General features: G+C 38.0%; 1 protein-coding gene across 4 annotated transcripts in view; it reads right to left on the reverse strand.

Moving 5' to 3' along the window:
* Positions 1–1938: 1938 nt before the first annotated feature.
* LAMB1 (laminin subunit beta 1) overlaps positions 1939–25233 on the reverse strand; it is a 66766-nt gene continuing 43471 nt past the window's right edge. For all 4 annotated transcript variants that reach the window (XM_039849122.1, XM_039849121.1, XM_039849123.1 and 1 more), the window contains 10 exons: positions 16711–17080; positions 13281–13465; positions 12085–12326; positions 9817–10020; positions 9010–9154; positions 6888–7095; positions 6539–6680; positions 4086–4262; positions 2363–2522; positions 1939–2171 (listed from right to left, as the gene is read on the reverse strand). In XM_039849122.1, the coding sequence (XP_039705056.1) occupies positions 2035–2171; positions 2363–2522; positions 4086–4262; positions 6539–6680; positions 6888–7095; positions 9010–9154; positions 9817–10020; positions 12085–12326; positions 13281–13465; positions 16711–17080 (1970 nt within the window). In that variant the 3' untranslated portion in view covers positions 1939–2034. The remainder of the gene's footprint in view (positions 2172–2362; positions 2523–4085; positions 4263–6538; positions 6681–6887; positions 7096–9009; positions 9155–9816; positions 10021–12084; positions 12327–13280; positions 13466–16710; positions 17081–25233) is intronic.

Raw genomic sequence — 25233 nt, forward strand, 5'->3', positions numbered from 1 at the left:
CTCTGAAAAATAGTGAATTTTTTTTAGTAGGAGGTTAACTTGGCTATCTCCAACTCCTAAACTCTTGTCATCTTTGTCAGGGGCAGCAGCTGAGATCTCTACTCAGTTTTAGTTTTACCTGGGCTGCCTGAAATCTGCCTGATACATGTATAGTTCACTGGTCAACCAGAGATTGGGCCAAGTATATGCAGAATTTGGGGGCCCTCTCCTTTGTGCCTGTCTCTTTTCTGGGGTTTCCTTCTCTCATATTTCAGTTATTGAAGTTGCTCTAAACTCTGCCCTCTGAGTCCTTAACCAGTAAATAAAACTTGGCTTCAGCCTAAGTTGCCACTTAGAGTCTCCTCTCAAGTGAAAAGTTGTTAAAGATGGGAATTTCACCCAGTGCTGATCTTTCTTATCAACTCTCCTCTGCCTTCTGCCTGCTTCTGGTTATTCTCCAGTATCTTTACTTTAGGGGAAAAACAAGAACATTTTGTTCATAGTTTGCACTTGTTATCAGCAGGAGGATTGGTCTGATATGTGCTATTTGCCATTATTGGAAATGACTCCGCATCTTTTTAAAATCTGAAATCCCAATATTATGTGAAATGCTAGTTTCTTTAAACCTCAAACCTGTTCCCTACTCTAGGGAAAAAGTTTTTAATTAGGGAATAGTAAAATATAATGTAATATGAAGTTCTAGCTATAGAGAAACAGAATAATCATTAAGTCCAACTTTAAGGGTTCCCATTTAATGAGAATGAAAATTGATATGGGCAGGAATGAAATTCTAGGTATAAAACATTTTTAAACGTTGACATACTGTTGTTTACTAAATTCTTGATATTTTCTTGGCTTCTGAAGGTTGGGGCTGTTACTTGTCCAGTTCATTAAACTGATTAAAGTTAGGAATTTCAAAGTGAGATCTTTAGTTATTTAGCTGAAAAGGAATGGTGAGTAGTGAAGGTTTCTACTATTTTAAGTAAAATACTTGGAACAAAAAGACTTAGTAGATGATGCTTGTATATGACCACTTTGTTAGTTACTAGGGATTCTTACCTAAACAAAAGTGACAAATAATTGCCTTGAACCAGAGAGAAGTTGCCTTATTGTTTAAATTACAACTGTTTACATAACTTTCATTCAGGCCCAGCTTCAAATGCAGCTGTGTTGGATGTGTGGGTGGTGATTAAGTGGTACACAGAATAGTCTTGCTCTAAGAAGAATGTGTGAAAAAACCACTTAGGCCTGGCCTGTTACCCAGTTGGCTCAACTATAAAGTTGACAGGTTTGGCAATTGTATTTTAGCTATTTTCGTTATTCTGTGGAATAAGTGACTGCTATCTAATTGATTTGGCCTCACCTACAGATTATAGCAGAGAATCTTTGGTTTGTGAAATCAAATATAATATAAAAGCAAATACAGCATCATTCTGTATTTTGAGTAGCACTGCTCAGTTGGCGGGCGCAATGTCTATAAACTGGCTTGATTTAATTTAAACCTCCCCTTCAGCAACCCTAGCCCTATTCTAGATGGTAGTACTTAAAAGCCACAATTTTCTAAAAAGTGCTGCATTTTGTTCTCTTTACTAGAGCAAGGAATACTTGTGAGTTTTGGAGATTTGAGTAACTAAGCAACCACTGAAATAGTGACGGTAACTCAGGTTCTATATCCAGAAATCACTGGGAGATGATTTTGGGTTGGAATTGTGGAGGATATTGACTTAGTAAACAGAGGAATAATAGTTTGTTTATAGATATAACAGAAAGTAGGATCTCTATGGAGGCAATCAATTTGTTTATAAATTCATCTTTACAGTGAAAATAACATTCTTTGTTCAAGAGATTCATGAACACTAAATCAGTAGAAGTAACAATTTAAGAATTATGCTAAATATATATTTATACAAAAGCACTGTACTTTATTTAACTCCATACAAAAGGTGGCAATTAAAAACATTAAATTGGCAAAGAGTTTTACTCTGAAGATCACTGAGTCAGTTTTTAAAATATAGCAATTTTACTTGGTCACCTCAGCCATCGTATAGCCCTCTGTTACAAGCAGGTGCTATAGACAGCAACTTTTTGGCTTATATCCTTTAGGAGTGAACGAACTTCTCCTTCCAGTCTTACTAATTCTTGAGCTTTATCTTCTAAATATTTTTGATTGTCCTCATACTTTCTTTCTAAATCTGTGGAAGATAAAGAGAAAGTCTGAACAATTTATACTCTGATGATCTCAAAATCTACTACTGACTCTGCTTATAAGACTCTATTAAATGCCTAAGACAGTGAATAGATTTTCACCTTTTAAATAAACCTCTACAGATACATTAATTTTAAAATTCCTTATGAAAGCAGGAATCTAAATGAAAAGATCTACCTTTTAAGAGTTGCAGCTTGCTGTTTGCTTGAGCCAAAAGTGTTTTTGCTTCATTTTGTAGCATTTCAGCTTTCCTTCTGGCATCAGCTGACTCTTCAGTTTTTTTGGCAATTAAATTTTCTACTTTCTTGTACTTTTCATCCAGTTCACCATCCAGAGTCTGCAGTCCCACATTTAGACACAAAGCAGTGATAATATTATTATCAGTAATTAACATTTAAGAGCAGTATGTAGTATAATGGCAAACTTTGATCATATAGATGTTAATTGCACAGCAAGCATTCTGGATTGAGTGCCATCATCAAGGGTACTCAGGTTTTAAACTATTCAATGGTAAATGATTGAAAATATCTTGAAATAGGGATTATAATATTGCCATGATTTTTAAAAGCAAGATTTCAGACACTTTGGAGTGGTAGCACGTCTCTAGGGCTGAGCCCTTTTTCTCTTCTGCTGATCAGCACTTTTCTATGGAGACATTGTAGGGAGGAACTGATATTCTCAAAAGTAGATGTGCTGAGATCCAAATATTTAGACTTCAGAAAAGGCCCATTTTGAAGAAATGGAAGGAGGACCATCTGGATTCTTGACTAATTTAGGGTTTGTAGAAACTTAGTATCAAGAAATCAGAGGGAAAAGGTAGATTTAATGAAAGTGCAGGAATGTAGTAGCTAGCATGTGTGGGGTAGTTGAGAGGAAAAACTGATGTGGGTTTGGAAAGAGGGTTACAAGTGATTCAAGAAACACTTTAAATAATAGCCATTGATAATAGGAATTTCATGTCAAGGGGTTTTGTTCCTCTTTACTGCAATTAAATGTCATGTATGCAAAATGTTCTGTAAGAAGACTACTTACAGAACCACAGGAAACAACAAACCATAGTGGAAAAGACAGACGTGGCAATAAACTTGTCTTATTGTTTTGTTCTCTTCCCCAGTCCAGGTGTAGGATAGTCATCATTATGTAATACCCAAAAGCCAAAGTAATGCCAGGGAAATCTTGACTTATCAGTTATAACTCCCTATTAGACATTTAACAGTTTTAATACTCTCCCCAAAAGTTTAAAAAGATTTCTTTGGAAATAAAGCTTATACAAATGTAGAGACTGAACGTGTGTTTCAACTTGGCTTCTAAAGTTTAAAGAGATGTCTTTGGAAATAAAGCTCATACAAATTTAGAGGCTGAACCTGTGTTTCAACTTGGCTTCTAGTGAAAAATTTGGGTCTTGCGAGATTTTCTGTGCAAAATAAGAGTAACTTCCATTGAGAAGCAAGGGATGGTAAATTCAAAATGAGTGCGTAGGGGTGAGATGTTGGTTTCCTCCTATTAGCTGTTCTCTGTTATGAACTCTAAGTTTTTTCTACCCTGCTTTTAGAGATTTCTTAAATGGCCAGGTAATTCCTGTATGCTGTGAAGATCTTCCTGTTTAATACAGAAATACATGCTTAATATGCTTGTTTTAAGACTTCCACCACTAAATTTTATTTTTCCAAATCGTTAGCCAAGTTGGATTTGAGGGCCTAGGTCATGCTTATTGGATACTTTCAAATCCACTCCAGTTCTTTTTCATTGTGTCTCCAAAGACTGCTATGTCAAAACAGATCATTAGCGTTGTTTCTCATGACTATGTTAAGCCCGTGTCCCTTATTAATTCCAAGGAAGGCAGTGAGGAGACTATTGCTCCTTTATCAACCTAGCTGTGAAGATACAAAGATTTACTTACCCTCTTAATATCTTCTGCACTTTGTTTCACAGTATATACCACTTTTTCAATATATTCTGCCTCCCCAGAGTTTTGGGCAGCCTTCCGCTTAAGTTCTTCCACATTCCTCTCTAGCTCGCTGATGCGTTGGGAGGCATTGAATAAGGTTTCCTCCGAAGCTGCTGTTTCAGACTCTATCTGAAAGTATAATGTCAATCATCCAGCAAACCATTAATTTAAGAATAGGAAGCGATATGAATACAAGTTTAGAGGAAGATTAAAAAGGCTGCTATGCCATTTTACTCTAGACTCAAAGTAATTACTAAAAAGAAAATATAATTTCAAGAAAGCTTAAGTAAAGTGTCCAACTTTTAAATGGTCTTTGCTACATCTCACGTATTAACTTTATTCTTTTGATGCTTCTGGTGATCTGGGATGAAATTCACGTAAAATGTCTCCTTACAGTAAACCATTACCAGGCAACTTAATATGTTGAGAAGCAGTTAAAGACATCTGCAGACTTTGGCCAGTGTTCACAAATAAGCAGATGTGAGAAGAGTGATTTCGCATGAATTGCCAAATTAATGTGGGTGGGAAAATTATAACTTCTAGTTACCCTTAGTCTTTTCTGTCAACTTTAAATGAAAGTCTTTTACAGAACTACCTGGAAAGTTAATTTTAGTGTTTTCAGCTAATTACTAAAGACACAGAGATCAGGAATGTTCTCTAAAACTGAAGAGTTACTTATAGGATTGTGAGATGGAAACTATAAATAAGGTTATTTAGAGAAGAAAATGTCTCATCTGGGTAACTGGGAAAGATCCACATTTGATTTCAAATTAAAATGAATAAACATTAATTTTTAAAAAACCTAGTCAAAGTTTTCTGGCCCATCATAAACTAGTTTCACTGAGCACTCACTTTTTCTTAAAAATGATTTTAAAAGATGGGTCTATTTTTATAGAATTAACTCTGAATGACAATGTCATAATGAAACTAATGAGTCAATATAGACATGCTAAAATTTATATTTCAAACCAAAATTCTTGACTTAAAGGTGCACCTATTAATTAACTTAGAAAAAAATTCATAGAGTAGTTATAATTCTTAAGAGATGAGCTTTAATAGTTTTATTTTTATATGAGGAAATAGTTTCTGACAGCTTTTCATTAGCATAGTTTAGAGATTCTCTTAGTTTCTTATCGTTAATCCAAAACACTTCCTGCCCCTTAGGTCCCTGAGAAACAATCAGTTATTAATGTACATCATCAAACCAAACACCTCATGTATAGTTTGATATTTTCTAACTTTCTTTTCAAAATAGGGTAACTTTTAAAAAATCACTGAAATACACTTCACTAAAATGTCAGCAAACAGAAATTTGAAAAACTTAAGACAGAAAAATCAAAATGATTAAAGAGTTAGAACACAGTCTGGTGAAAAAACAATTTTCTAAACTTGCACAAGTAGGCTTAAGAGAAAGCCTTGTATATGCTCAAAATTTAGGAAGGGGAAAGTGGCTGATGAACTACTGGGCCTTACTTTACTGAGAGCAATGGAATCGGGGAGACAGGTTTGTATCAACTAATGATTAAAAATCAGGTTGAAAAACTATCTCCCAGGTTTTAAACAAGGGGTTGTTGGCCTGAGAAGGCCGACGGTACTGGGTGCATCTAATTTCAAAGTATATTCTGAGAAGATGGGGAGGTGTTAGAAGAGTTATCAATTTTCTTCACCCAGTTTTATAAAAGAAATGAACTTTCCTAAAATTGGAAGGAAAAAAAATTTCCTTATAGAACTGATTTAAAAAAAAAAAAAAGGACTATGTTTGCTTTACTTTTAAGAGAGAGGAGGATTTTTAGAATAAAGCATTAAATGCATATGAAAAATTGTTGGGTGACTTTATTTGGTAGACTCTAAGAGCATTCTGCTTATAAAAAAAATTAAGTTTTCTATGTGTTTCTGAACACACATTGTTTAGATCTCCGTTAAGTTCCTCTAGAATGGACATTGGAAGCAATGTCCATTTTGACCTTTGTTGCTTTCTAGTCGTTTTCAAAACTATAAATTTTTGTGAATGATCACCTCATAATTCTTGAGATACGAGTTTTAACCATGTAGTTGCTTTTGGGCTGCTTTTATAACAGTTTTCTAACACTGGACTTCAAAATTAATACTACACTTCAAACTACTGAATAGAGACTATGTGATTTCTTGAAAGAACAGGAAACTTTTTATCTTAACCTTTTGTGGGGGTGAAAATGGAAGAAGTATTAATGTTCCAATGTCTTCAGACACCTTTTTCTTCCTTGAAAACGTCACTTTTAGCATCTGTGCTAAAGGAATAGTTAAGATTTATCTTTTAATGTTCAGTTGCAAGAATTTTCAAAGGTAACTATCAAATAAATGTACTTTTCTGATGGAAGAGTATGTGCAAGTATTTTCTCTCACATATAACGATTGTAATATCTTACTGAAGTCAGCAGGTTCTGGGTTCCTTGGATGTCTTCATCTGCTTGTTTAATTGCCTTCTCTGCTATGATCTGGGCCTTTTCTGCTTCTTCGAGAGCTTCCTTTACCATGTCTGCAGTGACTTTAACATCTGTTGCGCTTTTGCTAAGTAAAAGAAAGGCAATATATGTGAATGTGAAAAAGGTACTTCCTTTCATAAAAGAATATTTCTTTTAAGAACAGCTTTCCTGAAATGATCCAGAGAGACTCACATTGGTCACTCTTAGAAATTTTCATTGCTTAAGGAAATACTATTTTACTGTATGCTAAATACACAAAATAAGCCCCTTAAATGCCATAGTCTTCAGATACCTGGCTCTTTTGGCTTCTTCTAACAGCATCTCAGCCCTGGCAATGTCAGCAGCACTTTGCTGTAGAATAACCTCCACCTGAGAAAGGCTTTCAACTCGTTCACGAATATCTTCTGTCAAGTTCTGTAACTGCTGTGGGGTGATAGGCATTTCCATTTTCAATACTTCATTAGCAACCGCTTCAATGCTGTCCAAATCAGCACTATCCTCTGTTAAAAGCAAAGATGTTCCCATAAAGAAGCGAAAATCATAGTTTACGCATTCAACCACTTATTGGTCATCCACTAAGTGAATAGCACAGTGAGGGTTACGCCAAGACAAATGCACTTCCTTAGGGAGATGAGACCCACACATAAGAAAGTAATCAGACAATAAGTACTACTGGAGAATTTGTCATAGGCTGGGGTAGTTGGGAAAGTCTTCACAGAGGATGAGGAACTAACCAGGTTTTGAAGTATAATAGTATTTGAAAAGAAAAAAAGGACATCTTTGGGTAGAGAAACAGTATGGACAGAGCCTGTTACGTGAAAGTTGAGTGGAGTGAATGGTTCAGATTATAGAACACAGTAGAGGCCAGAGTAGGAAAGCTGGGACTTGATCCTAACAGGCAATGTAAACTTTCAACTGAGGTTGAAAAAGTAGCTAGGAAACTACTGTAAATGCAGATTTAAAGAGCTGATATTCCTTATGAGTGATCTGAATTCAGGAAATTATAAGAATGAGGAAAAATCCAATCAGAAGCAAGATAATCAAGACAGTGTAGTTATCAGAAGCCAAGGAGTTTCAAATGTCAAATGGAAGGTAAAAAAAAAAAACAAAAACAAAAAGAGGTTAAGTCATTAATTTTCAAGCCGCTTTTTTTTTTTTTAACTCAACATAAAAATGGACCCCTAAAGATTTAAGTATAGGAAAATATATCATTGAATTATGGCTTGCACAGGATATTCCAATAAGGTATTTTTAGCAAATACTGTTAGCTCCTTACTTATTAGCCATTCCTCTCTGATTTTGTTTAGGTGCCTACCTCTAAGGTAAAGTAAGCTTATCAACTCAGAGTTAAATCCTGATTGTATCTGTTATGTGCCCTTGAGTCGGCTCCAACTCTCAGTGACCCTATGAATGAATGATGTCCACATAAATCCTCATTAGTCTGCCATATAGGGTAGTCCCATTCTGTTTGCCTGTGAGATTTATGCATGGGCATGAGACACCAGTGTGATTTCTGACCAGTGTGATTTATGGAGATGACTGATCAAAGGGTTCTGGGGAAGATTTCCTCCCTTTAAAGATACAACAAAGGAATAGGTGGTCTCTTCTTTCATTAGGTATTACTGTGTCTTTATGTGAAGTCTGGATCTTGGGCAGCCACCTTGTAACCAGGAGGAGCTAGCCTGAGAGCAAAGGCGATATGCTTAAAATGGCAAAACAGAAAGATGAAAAGTACATAGGTCTCAGAACCATGGAGCTATCCTACTGCTAAACTTCTTGTTATGTGTTACACATCTTTTTGAGTAAGTCCATTTCAGGTGAGAGTTTTCTGTAACTTGCAGGCAAAACCATCCTTACTGATAACACTCAAACTGACCAGCAATTCTTATATGCTAGACCACAGATCTAGAGATTTTCTTTCTCTAAAACAAAACAAAAACAACAACAAAAAAAACACTTAAGGTACAGAGCTGTCTAACCATAGGTAAAATATCCTGTAAATAACAATATTACAAAGTTTTGGGGGCAATGCCAAAATAAACGCTACTTCAAGTTAAGGTTCTAATGACATTATATGTAATCTCTAACAAATTCTAAATTCAGTTCTCACAGTATATGATTTGCTTTCACTTCTTGATTTGCTACTTGGGTATCACATCAGGTGTGTCTTTATCTGCATAAAATTTGAGGTTATTGACATACACATATATAAACTTCTTTAAGAAATGGAAATATTTTACATGGTTTTTTTTTTTTTTTAAATTTAGAAATGTTACTTTATTCTCTGCCAGAAATTGCTTTATCTAAAAGTTTCAGATTTGAATTATGGCCTCTCAAACACAGACTCTTATAAAATAGTTTGATATTCCAAGATAGAAAGAAATGTCTAAAAGTAAAATGAAAAAACTCCTTACGGGTCAAAAAGTTTCTGATCTGCTTGATCAGATTTCGCAGTTCCTCATTGTTCTTGTCCACTTTTTCTTTGGTAGCACTGGTTTTCAACAGAACATCTTGAGCATTCTGTTTTGCCTCATCTGCCCTCAATTTTGCTTCAGAGACCTAAATATGAGGAATAAATTAGCCAGGGAACAACTTCACTGTTTATAAAGCAGACTAGATATTCTAAATGGTCCAAAAATGATGATAAAAAACTAAGCATTTGGAATCACGGCTTTTAGAAACAAATGCCTCCCATTCAACAGATTATATTCCTCTACAGACTAAGTATTCAGTACACAGATTCCAATACAGTATTCTCATACAGATTGGATTGGCATATAAATTTTTTCTAGTTTTTAACTTATCCAAAACATTTGGTATTTATAAAATGTTCCTTGTTTTTTTCTCAGGTACCAACATAAGTACTTCAGTGAATACGAAGTTAGTATTAATACTTCATGTATTACTTTAGAAGAATAAACTCTCAATTGCTTAGTATAGAATTTCTGTAGTATAGCTGTATATATTTATAACCTTGGGCGTATGGTAAGTTAACATGGTTATCTCAAATTACTGTCATGAGAAGAAAGCGAATTCTTAAACTATGAATAAAACCTCTTCATCTCTTTCCCTGATCTCACAAAAACTTGAACTTTCATACTTGATGTGAAATGCTCTTTTTATTTTAGTCAGCACTTAAAATTGATTTCTCCCTTTCAGATCCTCTAGTCCATAACCAAAAGCAAACTAACAATAAAAACTGAAGCCATCCACTCAATTACCATCCTGGAGAGCTGTTCCACCTCTGCCAGGGCGCTCAGGACATCTCGGTCAAAGTCCATGGCTTTCTGCCAGGCACTGTGTGCAACAGTGACCAGACCACCACAGCCAGGCCCCCCACACTTCTTCTGTCCTTCGTCAGTTCTGCAGTTTGGGCCGCCACATTCAGTCTCGGAACAGGAGGCCCCTGGAGGCGTTCCACAGGTCTGCAACAAGCCAAGGAGCAGGCACAAGGTTCAGAGAGTGAATCTGCTGCAGCAAAACAGCTGTGCAGTGCCTGGGTGGCCCCAGGGAGCGTGTAGGTGGTCCTCAGCAAGGGTGCTTGAAAACAGGGTTTGGGATGGAGAGAGGAGCAAAGAGTTTAGGAATAAGCTAACCTGCTTATTTCTAAGGAAACAAATTTAAAATCTTCATCAATACCTTCTGCCCTATTGAAATGGAATACCATATGGACTCTGCACAGGGTGTAAACATTATCTGCTATAACAAGTTGAAGTCTGTCAGTATGAGAGCCACAGAATGCTTCTCCTTTTTTGTATTTAAAAATACAAACAGGTATTGAAAACCTTTTTAGACTAGCCACATGTTAAGTGTTTTGGTGAATAGGGTGACATAAAAGGCCCATTAGTAACTTTCCATCTAGTTAGGAAAACAGGATCGATCACTCTACATAAAATCTTGAAAAAATAAAATTTATTCTGTGTGCTATAGAAGAACATTAATCAAGAACAGGATAAGACCTCAGGGGTGCTTTCTAAAAACAATATGACAGTACACTAGATCTGTTTTATTTCAACAGGCATGAAAAAAAAACAGCATAGGTCTGGCTAAACAGACACAAAGACAAAGAACTGATGGCACTTGAAAAAACACAAAGGGACAAAAATCTGTCTACCCAAGAAGTGGCAGTATGGAGTTCTCACAGGATAATTAACAAAGACAAACGTACAACAAGACTGGAAGAAGCTGGCTAATCCCTAAGTAGCTCATCAGATGGGAAAGTGAGCATGAGGAACGGTACAGCACCACTCACAGGGACAGAGGGACCAGCCCATTGGCCAACCCCTCCCCAGATACCTTGTCTGTTGCAAAGCAGACATCCTTTAGCATGCTTAATTGCTTTTCATTTTAGTTTGCAGTGATTACTGGTTTTTATTGGAATTCGTAAGGAAGGAATCAAGACTGAAAGGAAAGAGTGAAAGAATTGGCATTCCATGCTTCAGTTTAACATCTCTGTCTCCAGTTAGGCACAATTTACATATTGCTCTGGGCCTCCATTTCTCTTTCTATTAAATAGTGACAGGAGGACTACTTACTCCCTCTTTCCACTAGATGCTATAAAGTTTATTAAGATAATGAATATATATTGTAAGCATCCATTTGTCACAGTATAGTACAGACTGTGTTTTTGTATATTTCAGAGAAAGGGGTAGTGGGGAAGGAGTCAGGAGGGAGGAGAACTATCACTAAGACAAAACTAATGAAGTCTGAACTCTTCACGGTCTTCTATGTACTCACCTCTCCCCCGCCCACCCCCACTTTTTACTGTTCCTCTGTTTCTATGCTAAGAGAGCATAAGCCTTATAAAAAAAAAAGTCTATAAAAAATGCTCTCTAAATGCTCTCAGGTACTCTTCCATATAAAACAATAAGGAATCAAGAAGAATAGGCTTAATTTGGGTTTTTTTGGCCTTCTGCCTGATTTTCAATAAAGTCACTACTCAGTTTCATTTGGCTCCAGGGTTACTTTTCAAAAGCTTCTGGGAAATGAATCTACTTTCTAGGCTGGTCTCAGGGTTAATCTTCAGGTAAAGTTACTGGAACAATGGAACATTTTAACTAACATCCATGGAAAAAATTCTTTAGCTCCCTTTAATTTTTTAGGAAATCCTTCTCAGAATGATTTTGAATTGATCCACTGCAATGAAATTTGCACTTCAAAACAGAACAAAGTAGATAGAAATGTCTATAGTATGAAAAGGATCAAGTGTAAATCTGAAGTAAAGAGTCAGTTCAACAGTATGGGAGCGTAGTTAGGATTCTCTGGCTGGACCACAGAGAAGCCGCTTGAAGAGAAGGAAGATGGCACACACACACTTGTTTTTAATCTGGCTTGGTCATGGATACCCCATACTGTGGTCCAGAGACCAGTCTGGGAGTTTCATTCCTGCTCATTCATTTGCAAAGTGAACAACATTAAAAACAAAGCAGAGGTTTTTTTTTCTCCTATACCACTGATAGACAGCCTTAAGGCCGAACCCCCAACCTTACCATTTCGGCAGCTGCCGAAAGGTCTAGACTTTGTAGTTTGCCTGCCAGCTCATCCAAAAGGCGGGACTGTTCCTCTTGTTTTTCCCTGAATTGGGACTCTCGCTCCAACATCAAGTCTTCTACTCTGTCTCGAGTGAGTGCCGACTGCTCCACTGTGCTGTTGGAATCCACGGTGGAGGCATTCGCCCTCTCCTCTGCCTCTAGAGAGATCTGGAAATACTTGGTAATGCTGTCCACGGCTCCTAGGGCACGAAGTACAGTTACCCACAGTTAGTCCCCTCGTACTCACTCTCCTCATCAAGCCATGTCTGTATTTGGTGTCTTTCGGCACTAAGTTTACTGTGTGGTTTTGTTGTAAAATTCAAGAAATGAAATCTTTATGAAGAAATATAACTTTCATGACCAATAAATATACTTTGTCCCATCAGCACCTACTTGGGCTCTGGATGATGCCAAACATCTGGATGAAAAATTAAGTCAACCATGCAGATGTTGTTTCTACACAGGCAACCCTCCAGTTACTTCTAAACAGCTGTTGTCAGGCAGCCTATAGATCATAAGTCCAGCTAATTTTTCCCTTTCTCAGTCATTTAACTATTTAGATCCACTCAAAGGCCTAGTATTATATACATAATACAACATGACATTCTGGCTTTAAGGATTTAGCCAAAAAAATAAGCAATCGTGCATTAAATAGGATAGATAGTGTGGTCTGACATAGTTCTACTTTCTTTCTTTTACTTTTTGGGGGAGGATATCCTATATATAGCCTATGATAACAATGAATGAAGGATTGGCCAAAATTATTTCCCGACCAAGCAATATTCTTGAATGTAAAAGGATTTGCAGAATTATCAACTTAATTTCTTAACTATTTAAATGAGCCCCTTTTCAAGAAAAGTCAAGGAGGTTAAACTGCGAAGTGAAAAAAAATCAGGAAACAGATGACTTTCTAATGAAATTATGGCTGCCACTCCCTGGGACCTCTGCTGTGTCTCTCAGTCTCTCTGTGGCCCAGGTCCCACGTTTATAAAATGGAAACTTTAATCCTCATTTGTGCCAGAGATTCAATGAGAAAAGCTTTAAGATTATTAGAAATCACTTGGGTTTTTTTTCTTAAAGTACTATATTAAAGAGATTAGACAGATGGTTAAGTCCATTGTCCAGGACTGAGTATTTGCACAAAAAATGCTCACCCCGAATGTCTGAGTTTTTGATAAATTCTAATTGTTCAGCAAGCTCTTTCACTGTGTTGTCTAGGCTTTCTGCTTCAGTTTGTAGAGAGTCTAGTTCTTTGGCTGTGCTGTTTCTTTGTGAAGCTGTGTCAGATAATTTCACTTCTACTTCAGCCATCTTTTCCATAACATCTTTGGCTAGTTTCCTGTAAAGAGAAGGGTAAGTTTACCCAAGTAAAATAAACCAAAGGGGAATTTTGAAGTCTCGATTTTACTTTTTCTACTAATACTATATCCATTACTCTGTAATTTCAAACCAATTAAGTAGTTGGTAACAATTTATCTCAGTACTGGTTTTATTCTCCTTATCATTAAGAGACTATATTAAATCTAACAATTTTTCTTCAAAGACTGAAGAAAAACATAGAAGCACCACTTGGCTCTGTTGGGGCAGATGGGCCATTTGAAGGATTCCGAATTTCTGCTGTAATATGAGCATGGGTCCAGAGTGTGAAGTTCCAGCTCTGTATGTAAGCAGCTTAAAACCCATACAATCCCGCAAATACAAAGGACGTGACTCCAATGTAGAATTATGCCTCCCAGCCATCTGCCAAAAATGCTCTGACCTGAAGGAGAACCTCAGGGATCTCCTGCAAGATGGGACATGGAGAAAGGAAGCCCCATAGCCAGCAAGAAGACAGCAGGAGTCACTCAGTTTATACGCAGTCCCTCCTTTAAGCAAGGAGCCTCGTCTACCAACAAGCTACCCTTTTATTTTTCATAAGAAAAAAGGTAGTATCCACTGAGAATGAAACATGATAAACATTGAGCTTTGACAATATTTCATTCTGAATCTAAACCCAACTGCATTTTGTTCTGTCTCTTCGTATCTCCAAAGCTGGACTTTAGGGATCTACTGGTATACACAGTATGCATGTGTGTACATATCACAGTGAAAGTAATCTTTGAGAAGACCATAACTCTGGGTATCACTGGGTCACCCAATTGAATATAATTGTTTTCTCAGGGATAGACTAGTATAAAAAAGTGGGAAAATGTAGATATGTTGAAAGGTTGGGGGCCATTAGAAAAATGATATTTAAGGCTGAGATAATACCATGACCCAATTCAGAGAAAAAGTACTTAAAAGGATTTGTAGGTTAAATTACATTTTATAAACCCAATGACTTTTCCTGAGGCTATTATAATGTAGTTTCTTTTTTCTGTGCTTTGCTCTTATTAATCTGTTGATTCATAGAAGGCTTTCATTTCTTCTCAGAATGTTACAATTAAAAATAATCAAATCTAACATTGTATATTTTTAAATAGTGCCACTTTAGATTCTAAAACATGCATCCTCGGATATCGTGTTGAGAAAAGATTAATGAAATTTGTTTTTCAGAGATGCTTACAATCTCTCTGACTGTAAATTGAATAGTGAGGGTAGAAGCAGAGCTGTTTGAGGAATGTAATCTCTCTTCTGGCAGGCTCTCAAGGGATATCATATTTTTTTTGTTCTCTCTTAGGTGCATAAGACCAAGGCCAGGAATCATTTCCTAAATGGGCTTGCACTCAGACCACGGCCTTCCAAAATGTTGTTAAGTGTTAGGAGGCTGAGCTGCACCACAGTCTTTTGGATGAAGTAAAATTCCTCATTAAATGCATTATCGCCCCATGTAGACATTTCATAACACCCTGGTCAACCGCGTGGTCCTGGGCACCAAACCTGAAGTTTGAAATCAAGGGACCAGTTGCTTTAAATCTAGAAGGCCTAGGAAGGACTTTCTACAAGGTACTTGAGCTAATGTCAGCTGTTTCTTTCTTGCTTCTCATACATAGAGTTGAGATGAAAAGTCCATCTGGCTTCTTAGAGATGCTGATTAAAGTCCCATCTTACAAAAAAAAAAAATTACTCTAGTTTTGTCTGTGATGGCCTGCTGAAATGTGAAAGGGTTAAAGAATAATTAAAACCTGAAACTGGACAAAGGAAGTCTATAACTTAGGCCTACTTTCTGGAACCCCTAACCACATTCTGTTAATCATGAAACTTGTAACAACGAGCTCATATGCTAACTGCCAATTTTAGCCTGTGTAACCCTGCTTGCTTGTGTGGCATGAAAAATAATCAATTGTATATAAGCTGAAAATTACTGTTTGGCCATCGCCCATGGGAACACTGGCTATTGTCCATGGGAACATAGGCAATCACCCATAGGAACATAACATTCTACCACAAGCTTTCTGCTTCTGTACTTCCCGCTTGCACACCTGACCAGTGGGTTGACAGGTAGTGAATAGGAGAAAGATGGACCTTTGTGTTTAAGACAGAATGAGGAATGGGATTTGGGGCTTAAAAACCTTGTATCTTGGCATTTCGGGGCTGCTCCTTTGCAAGGACAGCCGCCGGCTAATAAACTGTCTCCTGGTTAAGAGCACTCAAGTTGGGTCTGGTTATTCTGGACACAACATTGTCATAATGTAAAATCACCCCAGTGTACAGGATTTAGCTATGAAACAGTCCCCTTGTTCATGCCAAATGGCGAGTCTGTAATAAAAAAAAAACATAGCATTTGGGGAAACTCAAATGTTTCACCCCCTTTTCTGTTTTGTCTTTTGGCCTAGAACTTATTGTGCTGTTTTTCTGGGCTCCTTTTTTCGCAATGGTAGTGGGAATGACTGACAGCAGGAGAGAGAAGGCTAGGAGAAATAGTAGACAAATGATTCCTGCGAAGTTAGGCATTACTCAGCTCAATTCTCTCTGCTTTCATTGGCAAAATAAACGCTATCCAATCAGAGAGATGACTGCCTAAGGAAGGGCTAAGAAGATTTTCCACTGTAGAAAAATGTTATAATTAGATGAATAAAGCACTGTTCTGGTGGACCAATGGCTGAGCAGTGGAAATAACTTGGAAATAGCATTCTTATTATGGTAATGGAGTGTCTTTGGTAGTAGCGAAACATAATAATTTATATTTATAATGTTTTTTTGCAATTACATTATCCATTTCGTAGATCAATCCTTTTGTTGTTCTGTAAAGTAAAGGCAAGTATTATCTTCTCCTCCTCCACAGGAGAGAAGAGGGGCTCAGGAATAAGTGAGTCATTCACGTTCACAAGCCTAGTGCATAACTGAGCTGTGACTTTGTTATGGATCCTTTGTCTCCAAATGTCTTGTTCTTAGAACACTATTTGCAAAGAGGACCTGTGAATATAACATGCATACATTCTACGTTGCAGCCTCCACGATTTTGGTCCCCAGTGATGTACCAACATTCACATACCCAAATGCCCAGAGTAAAGACTGCCGGAAAATAAAAGGCCCAGCATCTGTTTTCACTCACAGGGTTAACCACACCTCCTGATGGAAGCACCATGCCAAGACATCTCTGCTGTTTATTTATTAAGTTGAAATAATATTGTGAATTCTTACTCAGACTCATTAACTACTTACTCTGCTTCCTCAAAGAGATTCTCAATATTCTTTAGTGGCTCCGCAGCTGGGTTCTGGGCCAGGATATCTCTGATCTCATTGACTTTCTTCTCCACTGAGTCCACAGTCTCCCGGTAAGGCCCGATCACACCACTGATCTTCAGGGCCTTGGCTTTTTCCAGGAACTTCTGGGTCCTGTTGGTCAACTCAGCAATGATCATGTCCCAAAGAGCAAAGCACTGGTGGCAGGGAGTGCAGTCAGGGAAGACCCCCGAGTACCCTCGAGTGCACTTGTCACAGCGTGGACCCTCGACACCCTCGATGCAGATACATTGGCCGGTGGACTGGTCACACTGTGGCGTCTCAATACCCCTGGGGTCACAGTCACAGGCTAGAAAGGAAAACAGCAATGCTAGCTGATCTACTAGATCACAAACCTCAATCACTGTTACAGTGGGAAGGTGTCAACCATTGATGACCATTTACCAATGGCTGTCATAGAGACTGTAGCAGCTTCCTCTAAACCATGCATTACCTCAACCTTTGTTGACCACTTCTTAACAATAATAGTAATAGTACACAATAATTATTTTAAAAGTTAACACTTACTGTGCCTGGCATTATAGAAATGGTTTACATGCATCGATCACCTCATTTAACCCTCACAATAACCGTGTGGGATAGGTTACCTGCCCCAAGTCTCACAGCAGGGAAATGGCTGAGCCAGGATTTAAATTTAGCACTTTCGACTCTAGACTGTGCTCTTAAGCTCTATCCTGCTTCTGCCTTCCTCTTACTCGACTTCCCTTTAGATCCTACCAGTACAAACAATTCAGGTGACCTCTGATGCCATGAGGCATCTGGCCTAAGATACAACACTAACAGCAGCTACTGACATACCTTGCCCTTCCCTGTCACAAAACAGAATGATGAATGAATACTTGGCAAAATGCAATAAACTTGATAAAATGAAATCTAAATCAGAAAGAGATCACAGGAATTCTAACTATCTAGTTCGAAGCCTTTCATCTAAGTGTAATCTAACTTGTGAGTATCTGCCATTGTGATAACCACCCCAGACTAAGAGCATAAGTTCATAAAATGTCAGAGTAAAAGAACATGGGGATCCATTCAAGACCCATCTCTCACTGGCCCAGAGGGGTTGACATCTTACATAGAGCCCAATGGTACAGAGTAAAATTGGCCAATGGACTGTGGCTGAGGTTACTTGTCACATCGCCTGTGTCACTGAACCCTGGCTTAGAGTCCCAAATCTTAGGCAACTAACTCATTTTTATATCAACACTTGACATTTCTGAGTATTTATATAGTGTTTGAATAACAAAAAGCCTGTACACAAATCTTATCTCTGGCCTTAAATCCTTTCTGGGAAAAGGTGGGGATAAAAAAATTACAAAACCAAAATCAACCCCCCTTCCCCGCCGGAATCTTATTTCCCTTAACTAGACTGAGGATTCCAAGGGCAGGGGTACATCTTAAACCATTTTCCCGTTCTCAGCACCGAGCACAGGGTTAACTTGAAAACTGGAGTTCAGCTGTCTTTGCTATCATGCATCTATCATGCAAATGAGGCCCTAACCTCATTTTTGGTACTGGCATGCAAGGACATTCACATGCCCCTAAAAAGAAAATAATCCTCCTAAAAATGTCAACTGTGACAAAGCACACCAAATTCATACTCTCTCAAATATCTTTATAACATTTTCTTGGGTAAAAAGCTATGATTTGCCTATGAAAGACTTTCTAATGAAATATCTTCCAGAACCAATTTCACTGATAGTCTGAGAGCTGCTCACAACACCTTTACCCTCTAAACCCAGAAAGATATGTTGCGGCCTGTAGCATTTCATTAGTTTTTCTTTTCAACACCTTTGTTAGCCAATTATACTCTAAGTTCTTGAGTAGCAAGTTTAAGTAGTACAGCGTTGTGGTCAGAACACAAGTTGCGACCTCAGGCTGCCTGTCTGTGAACCCTACCTTCCCCACACGCCAGCTATGTGAGGGAATTGAGTCAACAGTTTTACCTCATAAGGATTGTTTTCAGGATGAAATAAATTAATTCTTAAGTACTACAAGGAGCGTCTGGCTTATAGTAAGCATTCAATAATGTTATTCCTATTTCTGTATCCATGCAAGTGTCGGGTGGTCTCCTGCTCAGTGTTCCTTGGTCACATTTCCATTTGATAAAAGGGAAAAAAAGTTGTTGTGGACTTCCTTATCTTTATCTTTTCATATTTACAAATAACCATGATTATTAAAAAAAATTGAAGTTTGGAATATTCTACTTCTCAACCTTTAGGATTTAAAATATAACGTATATGTGGCAACAGAAAAAAAGCTAACTATGGGAGGTGAACACACAATGAAATATATATATGCCTTACTGTTAAAGTGTACACCTGAAACTTACTGGATTTTACTAACTAATGTCACCATAAAAAGTAAAAAATAAATAAAATAAAATAAAACATATAACTTTCTTTTGGGGCCTTGGGTTTTCAAAACTAAACCTTTTTTCCCCTTAAGCCTATTGTTTCTCTCTAGTCACTTTAGGCATGTTTCATTTTTCCTTTCTTTTTTGGGGGCATTCTCATGGATCAGGAAGCAGATTAGGTGAGCTGGGGATAACTTTAAGTGTGTTCTCTAGACCATTAGTTCCAGATGTTCCTGGAAATAAGGGTTCCACAATCAAGTAGGTTCAGGAAATTCTACATCTTCCTCTCAAAGATTCAAAAAAAACACCAACATATTAAAGACTCAGAGGTCTGCAGTAAAAACTCTTTCACATTTCTTTACCCAGTCATATCCCAAACTCATCTGTCATGGAATTTTTTCCTAGTGGAATAACTAGTGACACCCCAGAAATATAATGGGAAAGGCCTGGGAAAAACACTGCCTTCATCAGTTTCTGAGATCAAGAGAATGGAAGGCACTTAAGATACACTGTGTCTGAATGCTATGTTGTTTGGACTTTAGGAATGGATTTCCGTATCATCTGGTAAAATTCAGTCGTCTTCCAAAAAGCTAAGTTAGCTGGGTCATCTAGGTCCTAGCCTCTCAGACGTAGGCATGCAACAGAATCACCTGGAAGGTTCATGAAATACAATTGCTTCTCCACTCCTCCACCCTCAGATTCAGAATCAGTATGTCTGGGGGTGGGAGGCAGGGACCTGAGAATTTGTATAATAGTTGTCAGGTGATGCTGATGGTGAGGGTCACTAGACCCTATTTTGAGGAGTACTGACTGTGTTATTTTCTCAGCCGTTTCAGCATTCTTCTTGTATGTTAATGTGTGTACGTAGGGGTGAGAGAGTGTGTGTGGAGCTGGAGCAGAGTCATGACTTTGGAAGTCCACCAGTGTAGGCTGATGCACAAACCTAAGGACCTATGTAAGATCCTCATCCCTTTTGTAATCAATGATGCTCTCAGTCTGCTCCTGCCCAGAGGGCCCCAGTGGTAGCCTACTTAGGGTCTAAGTGCCCTTGTAGACCTGTGCCTACTTTATCATCTTCTGTAGGCTTGGGACAACTGAGGCAGATGCTGCACATGCTTTTAGTTTGCTTAGCAAATGATTTCTTTTTGTAGATAAAGCAAAGGTACAGTTTAGTTCAGTCCTAAATAGGTTTTCATTGGATTCATGCTTGGGACAAAGAATGTGTGCATAGGTTAACTTTATTTTTAATTTCTCTAATAATTTTTTATTCGTTTCATTGGTAAAGTCATGTCTTGCTCTCATTCTCTCACGGACATATTTGAGGGGGAAGATACTGGCCCCAGACTGTAGGGTTTAAAAGGCAAGTGCGCTCCCATCAAGGTTTTTCTCATTTGTCTTTTACATAACCACATTTTTTCCCATAAGAATATTTAGCTATGAACTAAGTCTTTCATAAGTATCTTGTTAATAAGGCGGCACCAGAAAGTATAAAATTGTGCCCTTCAAAAACCATTTCAACTCAAAGATTTGCAATTAAAGGCATATTTGGCAACTACATAATTTGAGAAAAGTGGTCACATTCTTTTCTCATAGCTCCATCTAATTTCAGACAATATCTATTCTTGTCCCTGCTGATCTCTGGACCCTGTTCATTGTCCCTCTAAGACTAGCATTCTGAAGAGCCAGCAGAGCTTCAGCTCTCTCCAGAAGACAACTGAACTGACCAGCATTCCTTTTTTTTTTTCAAGTGAAAAGTAAAGAGTCCGATTTCATAGATGGCTGAATTATGGTTTCATCACTGAAAAAGTCTATCCCGGACTTTCTCTGGAAGGATACCAAATGGCTACTCTATCATGCATCAGGTTTTAATTTCAAACTGAAGCTGGGAAACTGCTAAAGCTCCTGTGGACATGTGTTTCCTTTCCTGCCTATTGAGTTTCCAGAATTGCTTCTTTAATGGGAATATCTGGGAAGAAAGCACAAGAAGGCCTACATTTACGACTTTGTAAAAAGACCCCCTAAGGTATTTTTGACTGAAGCAGAAAGGCTGGTTCTCACCTGACAATGGAAAACATTATGGACGCTAAAATTATGAAGGAGACTCTCTAAACATCTCTCACATTCATTGAGATCTATAACATTGTAAACTAACTCTGCAGGCAGTCTGCAATGAGGTCTGATGGATTTTCTCCTCTCTTAGGGAAAGGAACGGGAGTCCAGGTGGACCTGCAGCTCAGCGTTGCTTTAAGAAAAGGTATTATTGGGCAGAGGATCAAATACTTTCTCTCGGAAAGGAGAGTATATGTAGGAAAAATAAACGAATCATGAAGATGAAAAATAGCATTTTAAAAAGGAGACAGTAACCATTTTAATGAGCCATAAGAATTCCACCTTCATCTGTAAATACATTTTTAGTTATGTGGTTAATAGGTTTCCTCTATGCTGTTTTCTCATCATTTAAAACAGGATCTCTGAAAGGTAGGTAAACTGCCCTATTTCATAGATATTGAGGCTTAGAGGAAAACACCAGCAAGTCAATGGCAGAATGGGAAATAGCCTATGTACCTCTTTATCAGTCGGTATAACGTTTCTGCTTTCTTTATATCCTTCTCTCTCCTTCTTCAGACCTCCTCTGCCCATTGAAGAAAGTCCGTCCTCAATGGCCTGGCATCCAAGGCTTTTCAGAGACTGGTGAGACCAAATCTCTCCATGACTCTCCAGTGAGATGGTTTCCTGAGGGCATCCCCTGCCCCCTTCCTTTAGCCAAGACAATAATTTCCTCTCTCTAAATGTCACAGTCATTGAGTATCTACCAGGCCTGACTTCAGATCCCGCCTCTGCCCTCACTTGTGGTTTGTCTTTGGGCAAGTCACTTAACCTCTCTGAGCCTGAGATTTCTCAACTGTGAAATGGAGATTATACTTACCCTCACAAGTGGTTTGTTGTAAGGATAAAATCTAAATATGCCTATAATATCCCTGACAGTGCTCAGCATGCAGCAGATTCTCAGTAAATGGCCACTAGAGCTAACCTTTTCTGTGAAACTTTGCTGAACAACTCCAGTTCCTAAGGGTCTTGCCTCTTCTGACAGTTGAAAAGGTCAGCACCACTTGGTTTCTGCTTCCCACCATCATGTTACTTTACATAACCTATTTCCCCAGAGAGCCTATGGGTGCCTCCCGTTCAGGTGGCAGCTCTTCTCTGCTGTGTCCACCAATGGGCAGTACTCAGTGTTGTGTCGGTTATCCACCTTTCCTTTTGAAACTTAAATCTGCCTGGGGACTGAGAAAGTGCTACGTCCTACAATCTGCAAACAGGGTTTATTCTCTTCTGCCATGGACCTTGTCTCAAAGTAACATGGGACTCCAGGGTTTGCTATCATATGAAAAGGTTTACTGATACTTTACTTAGGTATTTCTATTTTACTAAAAGCAAGAGAAATTTAATACTTTTTGATTTCTTAAATGTGATTTTCTATTTTTTTTATATCCTCGACTTCCCCCAGCCCCACATTTTTTTCGCCTCAGTAATATAACTTTGATTTTGAAATGAAAGGTGGAGAATGAATATGATTTTACCTGCAAAAATGAGCTGGCTGTCTGGTCCAGGGGTCAGCAAATGTTTTCTATAAAGGCCCAGATAGTAAATATTTAGGCTTTGCAGGCCATATGGTCTCTGTCACACTACTCAACTCTGGTATTGCAGCATGAAGCCAGCCCCGGAAAATATGTAAGAAGAAATGGGCATGGCTGTGTCCAGTGAAACTCTACTGACCCAGTGAGCTGCATTGGGCACATGAGTGTAGTGTGCCCACCTCTGGTCTAGCCTAGCACTTCTGGGGCCACGTTCTGTGATTAGGATTGTGTAAGACAAGGCTTCCACCTACTAACAAGAGTATTTGTGATTCTCTAAAGAATCAAATTAAATCTGATTTCCTGAGTCACACTGACAATAAATAAAGAATAGGTGGGTGACTGTAAAGGAATCCCAGGCTGAGAAAATACAAGTATTCTAAAAATTTATGTGTAAGCGAAGAAATGGACTTAAGTTCCCTATTAAAACAATTTGAAATGAGAAGCAAACATGATGGCCATTACTCAGAGCCTCCCTCTCATGCTCCACATTTCCAATTTGCCTAAGTTTAAGAGACACTGTCCTTTCCCAAGAGCCAGGGGCTCTTTGCTATCTATGAATCGACAGCAAGAGTTCTAATGTGACCCTCTGACTCCTGAAGGGCACATCGCAGAGCTCTACGCTGAGAATTTCTCTGGCACATTCGGTGGTGGGTGGATAAGATTCTCTCTCCATCCCAGCACAGTGGTGGGCTTGTTCAGACTTGGCATGGCCAAGAGTCCCAACTTGCCTGGACAATAGGAACATTCAACAATTTATAAGTTTGAAGTTCAACTCATTTGTCTTTTACATAACTACATTTTTTTTTTCCCATAAGTTTTTCTGTAAGCTTACTGTTAATGACGTGGTGCTAGAAAGTTTAAATTTGTACCCTGTTCAACTGAAAGATTTGAAATCGAAGACTCTTTGGCAATTAATTACATAATTTGAGAAAAGTGGTTACATTCTCTCCCCATAGTTCCATCTGATTGCAGATGACACCTATTCTTGTCCTGCTGATCGCTGGACACAGTTCCTTCAAGTTCTTGTCCCCCCATTTCCATTTGTGAGTACATTCCAGTACGTCTAGAGCCCTGAGCTCCATCTGCTTCTGCATTTTTGCCTCTACCCTTATTCGATCATACTGGTCTTGCTTCTATTGCCATCCTGCATACAGAAGGCCCTGTGGCTAGCGATGACTCTCCATTGTCAAGTCAATTCTCACTCTCTCTGTAAGTTAAGAGCTTCTTCCACAGGGTGTGAAAAACATTTGGGTCCCAGCATTTTCTTACGTAATAGGCTGACCTTTTTTCTAAATAAAATGAACGAAGAGGTTGTTAAACATTGATACCATGGATTTCACTCTTTGCAAAGTTTCTAAAATGTGATCAGCTTTTGGCCTAAACAAGTTGATACTGTTCCTTTAAGCCACAATTTCTCTGGCAGATTTAGAGCTGAAAGTTTAAGAAAAGATAAAAGGGTAAGGAGTAAAGTTCTGATCAGTAAATGAACAATTCTCTGACTCTGACTCTGGGTAACAGGCCTTTCATGCTAACAAAGCTTAGATGGAGCAAAAGGTCAGAAAGCTTGGCAGCCAAAGCAATTTTTCCAATGACACATGCTGATAGAATCAGGCTATAAGCAATGATAGAATCATTATCTGGAGAAAAATCAAGTCCCTGTGGCATTAAGGGCATTTACAAGATTGAGGAATTTAACAGAATAGTGTAAGAACTCTGGAGAAACCATATTTCAAGCAGGGTTTTACGTAAAGAAGACATCTTAGAGCAAGTGGTGCACTGAATATCACAGCCCTTCTAATGGAAGTGAGAAAGTCAGCTCCCATTAAGAACCAACATCTGGACTGAAGAATGATGAATGAAAAAGCACTTGTTTATTGACACAGCAAACATCATCTCCTCTGTGGAACAAATCTGAATCTAATCTAAGATGTTGGTTCAAATCCTTCTGGCTAAGCCTCAATTGGAAAAACAAATCATATGCCTTTTGTTCTGGTCTTGTCCACTGTTTAAAATTCTCCTACTCTTAAGGGACAGTCCTTTGAAGAAACACACAATATCTAGGTTTTTGATCTTTGATAGGAGATACGGAATGAACTGCTAACTTGATCTGTGTTATTTTCTTGCTACAGTTGTATCCAAAAAGGAAAAAGATCTCTTTTTTAAAAATTTAGAGTCTAACAGGGACCTAGAATTTCAGAAGTGTAACAAAGAAGATATATCAAAGAACAAATATGTAACCACAGAAGATATTTATTCATAGTCATAAACTTAAAACGTAGAGAAGAAAACCCAAATAGGAAAGAATACAAAAATAGAACAGAAACAATCTATTCAAATCTTTTCTGTAAATGCTTTTACTTTAAGATCTGAAAAGTAATCTGGCAAGTAAAAAAAAAAAAGTTGCAAAAGCACAAAAATTAAGTAATCCTTGTGATTCATATGATTTTAACAAGT

Source organism: Pteropus medius, unplaced genomic scaffold (assembly GCF_902729225.1).
Source record: "Pteropus medius unplaced genomic scaffold, Ma_sr-lr_union100, whole genome shotgun sequence".
Lineage (NCBI taxonomy): Eukaryota > Metazoa > Chordata > Mammalia > Chiroptera > Pteropodidae > Pteropus > Pteropus medius.